The following is a 16,547-nucleotide window of genomic DNA, read 5'->3' as shown; positions in this document are numbered from 1 at the left end:
AGGATGGTGGCGAGTTTACTCAGTTGGCGGCGCGGGTAGTTTTAAAATTGTTCTCGGTGGTCCGGGCGAATCTCGGGACTTTACAGCAACAACCTTTCGTATCTTGAAAACTTTTCGTATGAGAGCAGTAAAATTTTTCGCATTGACTTTTGTAACTTGGATTTTTCGTAAGTTGAGCCTTTCGTATCTCGAGGTACCTACTGTATTTTCATCTTGAATGGTGTTTTTTGCTCTTAAGTTGGTTTATGATACCCATACCAAGTGTATAAAGTGTGCTTTAAGGAATTAACGTGCTCAGAGTGTAAAGGGTGGGATGATAATCAGTGGAGAGTTTTATAGGCTCATTTAGACAGATTAGATAAGGATGAGAAAAGGAAGGTGCCTATTAGAGCTAAATGTAGAGCTAGTCTTGAAACTATTCCTTTACCTGAAGAGATAGAGGATAGTGCTTTTCCTTCCACTCCTGCTCCTCCTGTATCACCCATTCTAGCCTTCCTTCATCTTTGCCACTGACTCCTTTACCAGGTTCCCATGCCTTTGATCCTTATGCCATTGCTAGTCTTGAGTCACAATTTGACAGAAAGTTTTGAGTGTTTAGCTAATTCCATAATGGAATTAGCTGTTGCCTTCAGAGCTTTTGTTGATAAAGTGTTAAGTGAAAGTGCAGTGAGAAGTGTTTTTGCAGTATCTGAGGGGGGTGACCATTAAACAAAACTTGACGCCACAATCACCATAAATTGCCAAGTTTCAATTAATGGCAGTTTTCACTTACCAGCATCCCTCCGAGAAAGGAACCCCGCATCGATAACTGGGGACTGCCTGTAGCATGTAATTATGTACTTGGTAAGTATATATAAGACTTTATTTTATTATGAAAATGTCATGTTTGTATGTTAACATTAATTTTGTCATTAAAAATAACAATCTTTATCTTATAAATCTGACATTATCAACTGCTGCCTTTGTTTTGATATTAGTTTGTGTCATGTAATTTTTTTTTATTTACACTCCTAGACATTTTGTAGGCCATGGGTTTGTATGTAGAAATTAATTTTGTCTGTCTTATAGTGGTAATTGTGACTAAGCAGTGCTGCCTTTGTTCAAATATGTTAACACCTCTAATGTTTTTATGTTCAAAATATTATACATATATACATATACTCTGATTTCCTTATAGTATGTATACCTTTTTATTTCAGAGTAATCCAGTCAGTGAAAATGATCATCAGATTCTTCTTATAAAAACACTCAAATCTTTCTGAGTGATTTTATTTCATTATACTACAGTAATTTCACTTAGTTTGGAGTCTAATAAAAGAAAATTTTTCAATTAATTTGTTTGTATAGATGGTAATGTGTCAGAAATTTAAATAGTGTGAAATCTTCTGTAGTTTTTAAAGTGATTTTTATATTTAAGGAAACCCGTATGATGGAATATTGTGTAGTGTATTAATTAGTTATTTCCAAGGAAACTGAATTATACAAGACCACAGCTTTATACCAATGAAATTTTTTTTATATTCTTGTAAAATACTTTGGATTTTTTATTGGGGAAAATGTAGAACCTATGAACTTGTGCAATTAACAAAAAGTTGAATTAGTTTTCATAAATTTCTTCTAGGTGAGTTGCATTCCCCAAAACAATGAATTGTGAGCATATTTACAGTTTTGTATGATTAAAAGGTATTTAAAGGTAAAAATATTTAAGGACAAAGGCTAAAATGGATTCTGAGGTCTATCCTGAACTTCTTGTAAAGGTAGAAATTGCAGATCCAGCTCCAGGTGAACATGAAAGTAAAGATTTGGATGGTTACCTTAGTACAGCCACAAATGATACCCCTGTGTTTTTGGATTCATACAGGGGAATCAAGACAGAACCAGACGATTTGAAGGTGATGGAAATGACGTTCAGTATTCATTCAAAAGTGATTCACCAGAGAATGAGGAAGAACAGGAAAGCTGTGATGAAGACTGTGGAAGTGAAGGAAATGTAAAATCACGGACAGTTACCAAGCATGGTTACAGTCAACTTTTCAAACTGAGTGAAAGTCAGTTTTATCAGAGAGACTGCCTTGAAAGTCAACAGCAAACTCACAAAGAAAAAGAGGCTTTGTCATCCACACTATATGAAAAAAGGTTTTCAACAAAAGATGGTTTGAGGAAGGAGGGGTCTGCCCACACTAAGAAGAAGCCATTAATGTGTAGTGATTGTGGAAAACCATATTTTCAGAGAAGTGAACTCAAAGCTCACATGAGAATTCATACAGGTGAAAAACCATTCACTTGTACGGAATGTGAAAGTCATTTTTAAGAAAAAGCCATCTTGTACGTCACATGAATATTCACACCCGAGAGAAATCGTTAAATTGCAACATATGTGGAAATGCATTTTCACTGAAAAGCGAACTCAAATCCCACATGCGAATTCACACAGGAGAAAAGCCTTTCATTTGCACTGAGTGTGGCGAAGCATTTATGTGGAAAAGTCGTCTTATACCTCACATGAGAATACATACCGGGGAGAAGCCGTTCACTTGCAATGAATGTGGAAAGCATTTTTGAGAAAAAGCCACCACAATGCTCACATAAAAATTCATACTGGAGAAAAGCCATTCATGTGTGATGACTGTGGAAAAGCATTTTATCGGAAAAGTCACCTAATGTTGCATAAGAAATCACACAGAAGAAAAGCTGTTCACATTATATAATTTGGAAAGAATGTTTCCAAATATGTAGTTGTAGATCTCAGTAATATTAAATAAGAACCATATACTTGCACAGAGTTTGATAAAGGGTTTTATAGAAAATAATTCTAGAAATAGTCTTAATAAGCAAATGAAATTTATGCAGTTGAGAATTTTGTTACAAGTAATCAGGAATTGTAAACTAAAATTCACAAAATAATAACCATATTTAAGTAGTTATTGTTGAAGAATATTTCCATTAGGTTGCATATCAAGGCATTGGGAAATCCTAAGGGACTGAAACAAAAGAAGCTAGTCATTTTCAATGAATAATAGAAACTGTTATTTTGTATGCACCTTATTCTGCCAGTAGACAGATAGACAGGCCTAGACCCTCAGAAATAAAAGTAGCTAGGTACTTTGTGAGTACCAAAAATGACTATTCTAGTATGGATGGGTTACCCTGGTAGTGGGAGTCACTGCCTTGCTTACTGCACTAAGTGTCATTCTTATTGGTAGCTCATTGAGTACATGTTTCTTGTATTTGTAGATCATCTACTTTTTGTACATTTACTTGCTTGTTACTCATTGTTATATGGACTGACTGACAAGGTTTTCCCTCAGTGTGTCACCTCGGAATAAGTGATTGGCAGATGTCTCCTTTTTTGTATTCTAAACTACTGACATGCCCGATGTATCATCATACCTTGAGAGTTCCAGCAGAATTTAAAACAGACAGTATTGTCAATGGATGTCATCTAGTATCTCAAAATCTCTTCTGTATTAAATGTTGTTTATCAGTCATCAAATTCGTTGTGCTCAATAGCTTTTCTCAGAGGTCACTGACCAGCCTCATAATTTCTTTGAAGAACTAAATAAATTTTATCTCTCAGCTATAAAGGGGTAAAGGACAACTTTGTTTTATTTTGCAACAAGATTCATTTTGTTTCATGGGATCCATTCATTGATTGTTTTGAAAAATTATGGTCTATCATAGCCCTCTCCTTGTTGGTTCTGGTTTTTATTTCCTGTCTTATGATTGCCTATAGTATATTTATGACCCTTAATTGGAACTGAGCAAACTCCATTGCCCCCTACTTGATGTCCCCTTTTGTTTTTCTTTAAGTCTTAGTGGACGGATGGCTTCTCTGGAGTAGTAATAACAGGTGTGGGGTGGTAGACAGATTGATCCTGTAGTGAAGCAATATTAACCCTTAAACGCCGAAGCGGTAAAATAAAAATTGTCTCCCGTGTGCCGGAGGTGTTTTGGAGTGAGCGCGGAAGCGGAAAAAATATTTTTTTCAAAAAATCACAGCGCGCTTAGTTTTCAAGATTAAGAGTCATTTTTCGCTCCTTTTTTTTCATTGGCTGAAGTTTAGTATGCAACCATCAGAAATGAAAAAACAAAAAAATTATCATTATCATATATAAATAATGCGATATATGATAGCGCAAAAACGAAATTTCATATATAATTGTATTCAAATCGCGCTGTGCGCAAAACGGTTAAAGGTAAAAAGTTACCTTTTTTTGTTGTGTTGATTTACACTAAATTGCTATCATTTTGGTATATAACACATTGTAAAACAATAAAAGCAATACAGAGAAAATATATCACAAAATAATGCATGAATTCGTAACGTGCGGACGTAAACAAATATTTTTTTTTTAAATTCACCATAAATCTAAATATTGTCCTAGAGACTTCCAATTTCATTTCAAAATGAAGACAAATGATTGAATATTACTTATACTGTAAGAGTATTGGCTTACAATTGCAGTTTTCGACATATCTGACGAGTTAAAGTTGACCGAATGTCGAATTTTTTTATATATTTTTTTTATATGCAATTATTTCGGAAATTAGAAAAGCTACAACCTTTAAATATTTTTTATTCTACATGAAATTGCACACATTTTCATATATAAAACTCTATGAAATGCCTATATGAAAAGGGAGCAAATATTCCGAGAATGGGACGTACACATTTCGGAGATTGGTGGCGGAGAATCCGCGCGCGGAGGAGAAGAAAAGTTTTTTTTTTTAATTCACCATAAATCTAAATATTGTGCTAGAGACTTCGAATTTGTTTCAAGATGACCGAACGTGGTTTTTTTTCTATTTATCGTGATTTATATGCAAATATTTCAAAAATGAGAAAAGCTACAACCTTCAATTATTTATTGTTGTATTCTACATGAAACTGTGCACATTTTCATATATAAAACATTATGTAACGGCTAATTTAAAATGGTGCAAACATTACCACAATCGCACGTATGATTTTTTCGGAAGAGTTACCGCACGGACGTAAAGAAAATGTTATTTTTTCATAAATTCACCATAAATCAAAATATTGTGCTAGAGACTTTCAATTTGTTGCAAAATGAAGGGAAATGATTGAATATTACTAGAATATAAACGTTTTAGCTTACAATTGCGTTTTTCGACCATTTCGGTAGAGTCAAATTTGACCGAAAGTTGAAAATTTGTCACATCATTTTTTATATGAAAATATTTCAAAATTGATAAAGCTACAACCATGGGTTGTTTTTTTAGTTGTATTGTGCATGAAATTGCGCACATTTCCATATATAAAACTTTATGTAACGTCTAATTTTAAAATGGTGCAAACATTACCACAATCGCATGTATGATTTTTTTCGAAGAGTTACCGCGCGGACGTAAAGAAAAAGTTTTTTCATAAATACACCATAAATCGAAATATTGTGCTAGAGACTTCCAATTAGTTGCAAAATTAAGGTAAATGATTGAATATTACTAAAATATAAGAGTTTTAGCTTACAATTGCGTTTTTTGACCATTTCGGTAGAGTCAAAGTTCCAAAGGTTGAAATTTTGGCACTTATCGTGATTTATATGAAAATATCTCAAAACTGATAAAAGCTACAATCATGAGTATTTTTTTGTTGTATTCTACATAAAAATGCACACATTTTCTATATATAATACTCCATGTAAACGGCTAATTTAAAATGGTACAAAAATTATGTCAAAGTGACGAAATAATTTCCGAGATGTGTCACAGATACTTTTTAGTGCGGCAAGAAAGAAATTCGCGCTTGCGTGCCTGCGTAACGGATTGTAAAACAAAAAACAACACCTTGATCCGTGAACTCCCAGCATCCCCCAAGGCGCGTGATTCAAGAGTTTTCGGCTGGTAGGCCTAAAAGTATTTTTACGCGAATTTTTAAAAAACAAACTTTTGTATGTCGATGTAAAATAAGTCCAGTCGGCACCCGAGAGACAAAAAATGTCGACGTAAAATACGTCCAGTCGCCGTTTAAGGGTTAAGTGCCATCAATTTGGAAAGAATCGGCAGGAAAGAGGTGCCAATGCTTCTATAGCCCATAAATTCACTAATGGCAACTTTTACATTGGCTAAATCACAAATCTGGCATCTCAGGACTTCAGTTCTGCTTCTGACTTGTAGGGAGAAATGTACTGCGTCTCTGTCTCACATGATGCCTTTTTGTAAATTTGCTCATGAATATACCAAGGGGTTACTGTTGGGTTTTGTTCTGGTCTTTTATGATAGTATGTCGGTTGCAAAAGTAATTTGCAAAGAAAAGTCCAAAGAAATATTACAAAAAAACATGTAAAAATAAGAAAATTACTGAATCTTCTTTCTCGTTAAATTTTCGTAAATATTTTTCAACAAATATGCTAAGAATTTGTTACTGATTTTGTTTCTTATCTTTTGGATATTGTGTGGGCTGTAATTATATTTTACAAAATAGAATAAAATTATTTATAAGAAAAAACATACATAAGTTGGTAAAATTTACAGTTGTCTTGTAAAAGGGGTCCCACGAGGGTTGAAATGTAGTCATTTTCAACTTCTCATGGAAGGTGGGAAAAATTTGTTAGAATTATTTTCCTTTCACCATGTGCATTTGCATATCTTCCTCTTTTCATTGCTGTGTTTTTTTCTGTAAATTGGCCAACCTCAAAAGTTTACCTAGCCTGAGGACGTGCATATTGATATTTTTTTACCATTCCACTAAGGGTTCACAACAGGTAACTAGGACAAGTCTAAAGCAGATGTGATGATGCTTCATCCCTTTGTTTCCAAGAAGGGTGGGACATTGTGGTGGAATGTACTTACACGCAAAATGATGCTGTTTTAATTTATTTGTCTACCTTGGGAAAGTTCCCACAGGATTTATCTCTTAGTTACATGTAATTAGTCATTGAGGAAAACCATACTTTAGTATATATCCGTTTTGTTTATGCATAACTCCATAGTAGAAGGGGTATTCAGTACTGGACTTGAGCATGCCAGCCCACCTATACTTATATACTTACCTTGATGCCTTAATACGAGAATGTGGTGGTGGCTAGGCATGTAGCCTTGATTACTCGCACTTCATCTTCACTCACTGTCGGATTCAGAAAATTCATACACCAGCCGAAGCATGAGATGTGCATTGAATCCTCCATATATGGAAGTGTAGGCTGATCTACTTATGAAAAAAGAAAAAATAACTTTAAAAATTTTCTATATCATGGTTATATTTTATGTTCATGCTTTTAAGTCAAGTTTTTTTACACTTCCTAACCCTATGCATTACATGACACATTCAGTAAGAGCTAGTAATTTGGCCATCGTATTTGTGGGCTGGGTCAGTTACCTACACCAAAAACAAAAAGAATACTACAACAAATTTCAAAATCTAAAGCTGCAGTTGAATGGAAACTAATAGCTATGTAACTACTTGGTAAGTGTACAGCAAAATTTTATTATAAAATGTCATTTTTACATTTCCCCTAATAGTCTTCTGTTACCAATTGCAAAGCTCTATCTTTCATATTGCTAAAGTTATTCAAGCTTAGGGTCCAGAGAAGAGCAAGTGTAAAGTGTGCAATTACAATATGATTTCACATGGTGAGTTGATCAATAATTATTCTTAGTATGTTCAATGAGTTTCCACATCCTTATCCTTCAAAAGGACCATCCTGCTACAATGGAATTATTTGCTTACTGTATAGACCATTAATCTCTGGTTTAGAAATTGTTGCTTTTAAATTTAAGTCCATTTCCCCACCTGTTGGTATAGTAAGCACATTAAAAATTTAAGTTTGTTTTGGAAAATAATATAGTAATACCAGGAAATAATAAATTTTTAGAATATATATCCATTGAAATTTCAACAGAATATTGGCAAGAGAAGGCATGTTTCTGTAGGTATACAAGCCATTTCCTTTACACTAAATAGACTATCCAGAAATGAGGCATTTTATGCATAAGTATAATGCTGGGATTATCGGTTACCATGAGTTCTTCCTCTAAGTAGCATTTTCTTTATCCACTGTTTAACATTAGTTTTGTTTTTGGTGTAGAGCAAATATCAATTTTTGTTGTGATTTACTACCTGTCAATAACTTTTCTTTGTGTATACAATGTAGATCTTTGCATTTAGCCAATTGTATCTTGCCATGTACACTCGGCAAGGAAAGTTAAGATACAGTTTTTTTTAATCTTCGGACATATATTGTTCAATAAATGCCACACCTGGCAACTCTTGAAAGGGGGCGGAGCTTCAAAATCATAGCGTTTGTTGCTTTCTAGATCATCAACTTTACACCATAAAGATTCGTTGAGGGTACCTAGTTATCATTTATACTTGAATGTAGAAACAGGCTCTATGTTATTCGTTAATGTTGGTTTTGGTAACGTCAGTTCAGGGTAGAATATCGATCATCCTTTTTTAAAACCTACTGTGAAACCTTACTTATAAGTAATGTTTGACACTAAACTGGCGTAACATTTATATGTAATTAAAGACGGAACTTAAACAATGAGAGAAAGTGTTTTAAAATTTGGGCAGTGCTTGTAGAAATCATGAGGAACAATACAGTAAAGAATGAAATATTTTGAAGATAGAGAGAGAGCGCGCAAGCATAGGCCTATCGATAAAGACACTTAATTCATTATATTTACTTTGAGAGATTAAGTGATAATATTTTTTCAAATGTTTCAAAAGGAGAGAGAGAGAGAGAGAGAGAGAGAGAGCATAAGGCCTATCTATAGAGATACTTAATTCATTATATTTACTTTGAGAGATTGAGTGATAATATTTTTAGAGAGAGAGAGAGAGAATTATAGTACAGGTGACGGACTTGTAACGGGGGAAAGGCAGAAGAAAACATAATGAATTATATCTCTGTCGATAGACCTATGCTGCGCGATATGATATGACTGCCAAGATCGTGCTGCACTATGCTAGATAAAATTTGAAGGATCATAATATCCAAGTTAATTCTTTAAGAAATTCATACCCTAATCTTGATTACATTCGACAGTTGCCGTAGCATTCAGAGATTGTAAAAAGACGGAAAATTTTAGACATGGTACGGTCATTCTTGCTCTCTTGATATAGTCTTTTACTTTTGAGAATCGGGTTTCATCCACAAATCATTCACGAAAAACTCTGTTAAGTAAAAATATTTATTACCACAAATAACTCAATATGTATTGCACAGGCAATTAAAGTTTTATATCGTGGGAGATCTTTCAGCTTCGCGGCAAAGAAATGCAGTCGTGTAGGGCTGTAGGCTACTATGAACTGCTTTGTAATGGAAGCATATAGCCAGAAAATCTTTGAGCTGACATGCTACTTTAACCTTGATTAAGATTTATGTTTACAGACAGTAGCTTTGTAAACAACAACTAGCATTCGATCCGTGTCAACGTCAAAGTAATCAAAGTGTGAAATCCGTTACGTTAGCCAGTATCCAGTGACTTGCGCTTTCCCGCTGGAAGTTCTAGGGCTCCTTCTCACATCATAGAAAACGCTCTTGCGGATGCAACTAGATTTGTTCAAGCTACCTTAGCCGTCGCAAAATTGAGTGCCATTGACATCAGCTAACTTTAATCGCTTTGGAATACAAACATAAGTTTATAGAAACTAAAATAATTGCATTCACCACTTACGATGATGCAATATATCCCCGTTCATGAAGCAAAACGAGTAAATATTGTCGTCGTGATACATAGTACTAAAATCAGAAATTCGCATTCTATCTACCAGATCTCTATGAACGAATCCATCTGAGAAATTCCAATTACTTCGGACATATATCGTGTTTTTAAGTATCTGAACGGTTTTGTTTTGCAGTTTTAAACTTATATGATATAATTTGCAGTATATTTTCGTATTCTTGAGTAAATTATCTCTTTTGAGTAAAAACAAATGGGAAATTGGTTGATGAACGAAAGATAATGAAAACTGTATCTTCAGTTTTCTTGTCGAGTGTACATTAACTTAAATATGCTAGTACAAATATGTTTGCTTTTTGTTGCTAATAAGCTGTTTACAATTGAAAATGGGTCAAAGTACAAGTCCTGTACATATGTATTAGAGGGACCTTGCAAAAAGGGCTCCAACATTTTAATCTGGATATTGATATTCATGATAGTCTTACATTTTGCTGGAGATTAATTGTGTTTTAAGAGAATCATGTCATATATACAAGTACATACATATTAGCTGGGAAGTAACACAAATGGATTGTATACCTTAAGTCCTAGGGTGACCAAGGAGACACAAAAATTATAAGAATATGTAAAGGCATCAATCTTGCTTTTAATCATTGCTAAAACTCAGATTATGATTTTGGTGGTCTCACTATGGTATGGCTATTAGCAGGGAAGATCAAGTAGCAACTTGGAGATGAGAAAGTCTCTCTCTATGCCGACTTTTCATTGTGGCTAACTTACAATTTGCTCAAACCTAAAGCTGTGTCTGGTACCAACGTAAGAGTGAAATTTACAATCCCAGACAGGCCATTGTTAATCTACTGGTCATGATGTCCAATCACAGCAAGTGTTTTATTGCCCAGACTAGGACCATGTAAAAGCTAGATACAAGATAGTCAGCTGAGGGAAACGGGTTCTTCCAGCAGCAAATATGAATAATGACGGTAGTAAATGTACATTATTGTTGAAGTATCATAAGATACTCTAGTGGCTTCAGCCTGTGGGACAACACTGTAGGTGTCTGTAAACTGAGTAACATTGCTACTTCTCAGCTGAACTTTATGACATTGCTACTTCTCTGCTGAACTTTATGACAGTTGACTCAAGGAAAGCAGAAAGACATTTAGTATGGAAGGATCAGCATTTGGACAAAACCACTAACCAGTTTAAATATAAATGCAGCATGCTTTATTTATTACATCCATTCAAGTTATCTGACCCAGACTCCCAGTCCTTATGAGTGCTGATGGTGAGGGACTTGACTTGTGTACAGTAAAATGTTGCTAATAAAAAAAATAGTCAATGATTTGTCTTAAAGTACATATTACATGTTCTGGAACTTATATAACAAGGCCATACTTGTGAGGGAGGCAGCAAATGCATGTAAAAGGGACTTCCACTGCTTTGACCACTTGGGGAAGGAAAGGAAGCATGCCTGGGGTTTCATTATTCGTAAGAGTTTCCACCATCAAGTTTTAACTTCTGACACAATATTCAGCCTTTATGAATGCCAGTTGTAACTTATTTGACATGGGTAAGAGATGCATAATTTTATGCCACTTTACAGACCAGATTTACTAAATGGTGAGCCCTCTTCTGCTCCTAGTACTTGTGATTATGCTATGGTATACAGGAACTTTTTTCATGCAGGAACCTTTTCTAGTAATCAATTTAGGAAGTGCAAGGCAGCAACATGTAAATTAGATTCCATGCCTTATTCACAGTCAGAAGTAGCACTCAACTGGTTTCATGGATTGATGGCTTTTTGATTGTGGAAAATAAAAGATTTGCTTCATCCACGTCCAATGAAGAAAACTAAGTTCATTGTCAGCCAGCCAGATGACTGGGTAAGCTACACTCATGGTTTGTGATGGGAAATGACTAGACACTGAGTTTTGGATCACTAAGAGTTCCATTGTATGTGCCTTGGACAAGGATGACATAATGATAAAATTTTGGGCGCAAATGGACAAGGGCAAATTCTAAGTCTGGCAATGGATATGCTAGGGTCATTATGGTTGTACCCACAGCTGTGATTATCACTGGTGTTTTGACCTGTGATTAAAAGATGGTTTGACTCACAGGTCCCATAGTTTAGAAAACTAGTTATCATGATCATGTGACCACTGATGTGAACATATGAAATAGATTTGTTTTTGTTTCCATAGAGGTCCTATAAGCTCATGTCCTATAAGCTCATGTCAAGTTTGATTGTTATGATGAGACAGATTCTCATTTCTATATCCTTTAAGTTAATTTTTTGGTACAAACTTCCAATGTAAGTCAGACTATCTTTAATTCTACTAAAGCTGATTGTACTGGTTAGTGGCCTAGCCACATCTTATGCCTTATTTTTTTTCTTTTTGTTACAAAAAGATGTATGTCCTTCGTCTTCCCATTAATAGTTCACCTTTCCAATCTGATGTTTTTTCAAAATTTCTTGTGTTATCTTAGAGAGGAAGTAAGTTTTTCACTCGAGTACGAGTGCCATTTTGGCAGTTTAATTGGCTCTTCCAGTATTGTCATAATCAGATATATATTTTCATGTTATTAGTATGTCATCTTAAATACCATTTTGAAAGTATGTAAAAGGCATGCTTATTGAAATACCTTTAAACACCATTTTGAAAGTATGTAAAAGACATTCTTATTGAAATATTTTTCCTGTGCTTTCTTTTAAAACCTCTTACCCTTGAAGATTTAAGGTTTCTGTTTTATATTTACAAGATTTTGCTCATCCCTTGCAAATTTTCTGTTAAAAGTAATATAATAATAAAATATTTAATATTGTATATGTAAAAAATTGAGTAGCTGGAGTATTGTACAGTAGCACTGGCATTAAACCTTCTGCAATGACATCCCAAACTTTTGGAGTATGGTTCATTGAACAAAAACAGTGTGGCATTTGACTTCCATCATCATGTATCCCATTTTAACATTTTTAAGAGTTTTGAGGAAATTTTAGTTACTGCAATGATTTATTCTGTATATTGAAAGATATTATATCCAGTAATTTTCATAAAAAATTAAAATGCATTGCTTTGTGCTGGAAATCTGGAAAGACAACTTAATTGCATATGTAGCCATGAAACAAATTTTTAAGTTTATTTAATCATTGTTCATTACTAAAATTATTTTTTGACTGTTTGTATTTAAGGATATTTTCAAATCACTGAAACAATTAACACATTACACTGACTTTATGCCATAATAATGTTTGTGGTATTGCATATTTTAGGACAATTTGCCCTCTTCATTGAAACAATGAATGGACGACTGCATACATGGCCACAGTAGTATTTGTAGAGACTTTTAATCATTTATGCATTTTTTGTAATTTCTGCATAAATTTGTAAATTAGGATACACATTCATGAAAATAAATTGGTAAAAAATGGAGCCGACTTCACAGCATTTGAATGAATGCTTTCTCTGTGTTCTGAGGATGTTGAAACCTTTGAGATAAGACATTTTACGATCTTAGGGGACCATGAATTCATTCACATTCCTGTTGTCCTGAGTCAATTACTAGAGGATTTGAGGCTGAAAGCTAGGTAGTTCTTGGTTACTTTTTGACCAGAAAGCTATCTGTTATATGTAAAATGATTGTTTATACTTTGTATAAATACTATAGTATTAAAATTGAAAGAAAAATCTTTTGTAAACTATAAAGTATATGAGCAGTGCCCTTCCTTTGCATAAACTTCATTCATAAGCTGCCTTGCTTGGAAGGTGCATGAGAAAGTGAAACAAGGGTAAATAAGAATTGTAGTTCTTTAATCGCTACCAAAAAGGCAGTTTAAACTTGTGTTTCACTGGCATAATTATTTATTAGTAGGCTACCATTGAAGTTTGCGTAACATCAGTCGCTCCGTTTTTACTGAGGATTATGAAACAACCATTAACATTTATATAAGGTGAAACACTTCCAAATGAGTTGTATATATTCTTTTTATCCCCATGTGTATTATGTGCTGTAAATTTTGCTTAACATCCATTTTTTTACTCAGATAAATGGTGGTAACCAGCATAAACCTCTCAAGTCATTTTATTCCAAACTGGCTATCATGAGAAAGTAAGTTCAGACACAAAGTGAGGGACCATTGTAAGTCAGGGTATGCGTGGCATATTAGTTGATGGTATACAACAAAGCAGAGCTTGTACATTGAGAACTAATTTCTGAGAATGACAAAAATTATGTTGGGTCATGATATCTCTTAAAGCAAGGGCATGAAACTTGAGGATCTTAAGACTATCTAACTGCAAGCAAGGAATATGGTAAACTGACTGTGTTAAGATTAGGCTTAGTATCAACTGCAAAGGCAGCTGATGAGTGGGATAGGGTAACCTGATTAGGTTAGAGCAATACATTTTGGGCTTAAGTCAAACACTTTGTAATAGTAACAAATCTCTGTTTGTTTCTTCATTTATGATTTGTTTTGCCCACATACTTGATTACACTTTAATATTAGGTGATGTGGTTCATTTTGTTATAATCCAGTTGTATGTTAGAATTCTCATTAAATTATTTGCACAACCTTGGGTCTCCTTTTTTTTATATAATATCCCTTCTAAACTGCATTTATGTAACAGAAGAATGATGAACAACTCTTGCTCCCCATAGGGGTTAGTGCTATCAGTGCACCCCATGCAGTGCAATGTAGGCATTACTTAAGGTTCTATGCAGAGTCCCCTCGGCCCTTAGCTGCAACCACTTTTGTTCCTTATACTGTACTTCCTTTCATATTCTCTTTCTTCCATCTTACTTTCCACACCCTCTGAACAATTGATTCATAGTGCAACTGCAATGTTTTCCTCCTGTTACACCTTTGAAACTTTTTACTGTCAATTTCCGTTTCCACATACCTCAGCCTACTCTTTGAACAACATATATATATCACTGGGCAACAATTTTTTACTTTTTTAATGTTGTCTAGATTTCTACAACTGATTTAGGGTATTTTTGCACGGCTGAATCAGGAAATGGCATCTGTTTCTCTCCATCAGGTCAGGTTTTTGTGCTAAGTTGATTTGAAAAAAGTCAGATCTTGTGACAAAATCGATTGCAATTTTGTGGCATTATCAGCTGATTTTTGTCAACACATATCATCCTAAATATGTTTTTAAGAGAAAAAAATGTTTTTCCAACAACATATATTGATTACCTGATAGAAACATCGATTACTGTAAACTGAATGGTGGGTATTGATAAAGGTAAGTACACATAAATTGCATGTTGCTTCACCATTTTTCAAACTTCAGAGCTTGAACTTCCGTTTCTTCGAACTCCTGGAATGCTCAGCGGCAGGGAGGTCTCTCTTCAGAGTCCAACAGTAGTCAGCCATCATGACTGTGTCCCAGCGACCCTGATACCTGGTCTCCATCTCTTTCATGTCCTGATGGAATCTCTCCCCCTTCTCGTCACTCATTGAACCCAGGTTCTCAGGAAACCGGTCCATATGTGAAAATAAGTAGTGCATCTTGACGCTCATGTTGCAGCCCAGGTTTCCGAAAGCAGTCAGCATGTTGTTGACAAGTTCTGCGTAGTTTCTGGCCTTATTGTTGCCAAGAAAGTTCTTCACTACCAAAACAAATGCCTTCCACGCTTCCAGTTCCACTTTGTTCATTGAGTTTTCGAACTCTGGATCTCTGATGAGCTGACGGATCTGAGGACCGTCAAAGATGCCAGCTTTCAACTTCTCCATGGTCAATCTTGGAAAAGCCTGGCACAAGTAAGTGAAGCAGTCACCATCCTTGTCCAGAGCCTTGGTGAACTGCTTGATTAAGCCGAGCTTGATGTGCAGCGGTGGGAAGAGTATTCTGTCTCTGTCCACCAAAGGGTCGTTGATGACGTTCCTTTCTTTGCAAGGCACCAATTCCTTCCGCACAGCCAGTCCTTCTTCGTGTAATGCTGAGCACGGTCCCTACTATCCCACATGCACAGAAAACATGGGTACTTGGTGAAGCCAGACTGTTGTCCCAACAAAAAGTTCACCATCTTCAGGTCAACACACATAAACCACTTCTGCTGACCATAACCAATTTTCTCCAGCACATACTTCACCGCTTCATACTTCTCCTTAAGTGTAGTCGAGTGAGCCAGGGGTATAGAGGCAAACTGGTTGCCGTTGTGTAGCAGAACACATTTCAGTGATCGCTTGCTGCTGTCAATGAACAGTCTCCAATCTTTGGGTTCGTACTGTGGCACTCCAAGCTTGAGCAGAAGCTGCGCAATATCTGCACAGTACACCAAGTCCTTCTCTTCAGAGAAAAAACGGAGGTACTCTTGATGCCTGTTGCGGAAGAAGCTGATGCGAGCACTGTAAGAGAGGAGTTTTTTTTCCTTCAGTGTGGATGCCAAAAGTTCGGCAGAGTCCTTTGACAAGCTGAGGTCGCGAACTAGATCATTCAACTCCTTTTGGGAAAGTGGATGTGGAGCATCATCTTCAAGAACCACTTCTTCTTCTTCTTCATGTCCTTCAATACTGGAGGCATCTTCGTCACTAATGTCAAGAAGTTTTCCGAAGATAGGCACTGGAATTTCGTCACAGTGAACTACAGGACTACGTGCTGATTGAAGATCAGGATACTTGAGGCTGCCCCGGTTCTTACTGTTGATCCCAGTCACATCAACAGCGCAGAAGTAGCAGTCAGTGACATGGTTTGTCGGCTCCCTCCAAACCATGGGAATTCAAAGTTCAGACTCCTCTTGCCATTGGTCCACCCACGTAGAGTCTCGGTGCATGCCTTGCACACCATGTGTGGCGCCCAAGCTTTATCCTGGTCACCAAGTTTAATACCAAAATAAGCATGGTAAGCACGCCTTATGAAACTTGTGACTGGCTTCCTATTAGGAGCAAT

At 35.5% G+C, this 16,547-nt stretch overlaps 2 protein-coding genes across 2 annotated transcripts in view; one reads left to right on the top strand and one right to left on the bottom strand.

Moving 5' to 3' along the window:
• LOC135213002 (gastrula zinc finger protein XlCGF8.2DB-like) overlaps nucleotides 1–16,547 on the bottom strand; it is a 105,813-nt gene that overhangs the window by 27,255 nt on the left and 62,011 nt on the right. The window lies entirely within an intron of this gene.
• Nucleotides 610–2,311, top strand: LOC135213292 (gastrula zinc finger protein XlCGF57.1-like). The gene is made up of 2 exons (XM_064247272.1): nucleotides 610–666; nucleotides 1,862–2,311. The coding sequence occupies exons 1-2, from the start codon at nucleotides 610–612 to the stop codon at nucleotides 2,309–2,311; spliced, it is 507 nt and encodes a 168-aa protein (XP_064103342.1).

Source organism: Macrobrachium nipponense, chromosome 42, assembly GCF_015104395.2.
Source record: "Macrobrachium nipponense isolate FS-2020 chromosome 42, ASM1510439v2, whole genome shotgun sequence".
Classification (NCBI taxonomy): domain Eukaryota; kingdom Metazoa; phylum Arthropoda; class Malacostraca; order Decapoda; family Palaemonidae; genus Macrobrachium; species Macrobrachium nipponense.
Note: the sequence above shows the minus strand (reverse complement) of the source record. Positions and strands in the feature narration are given on the sequence as shown.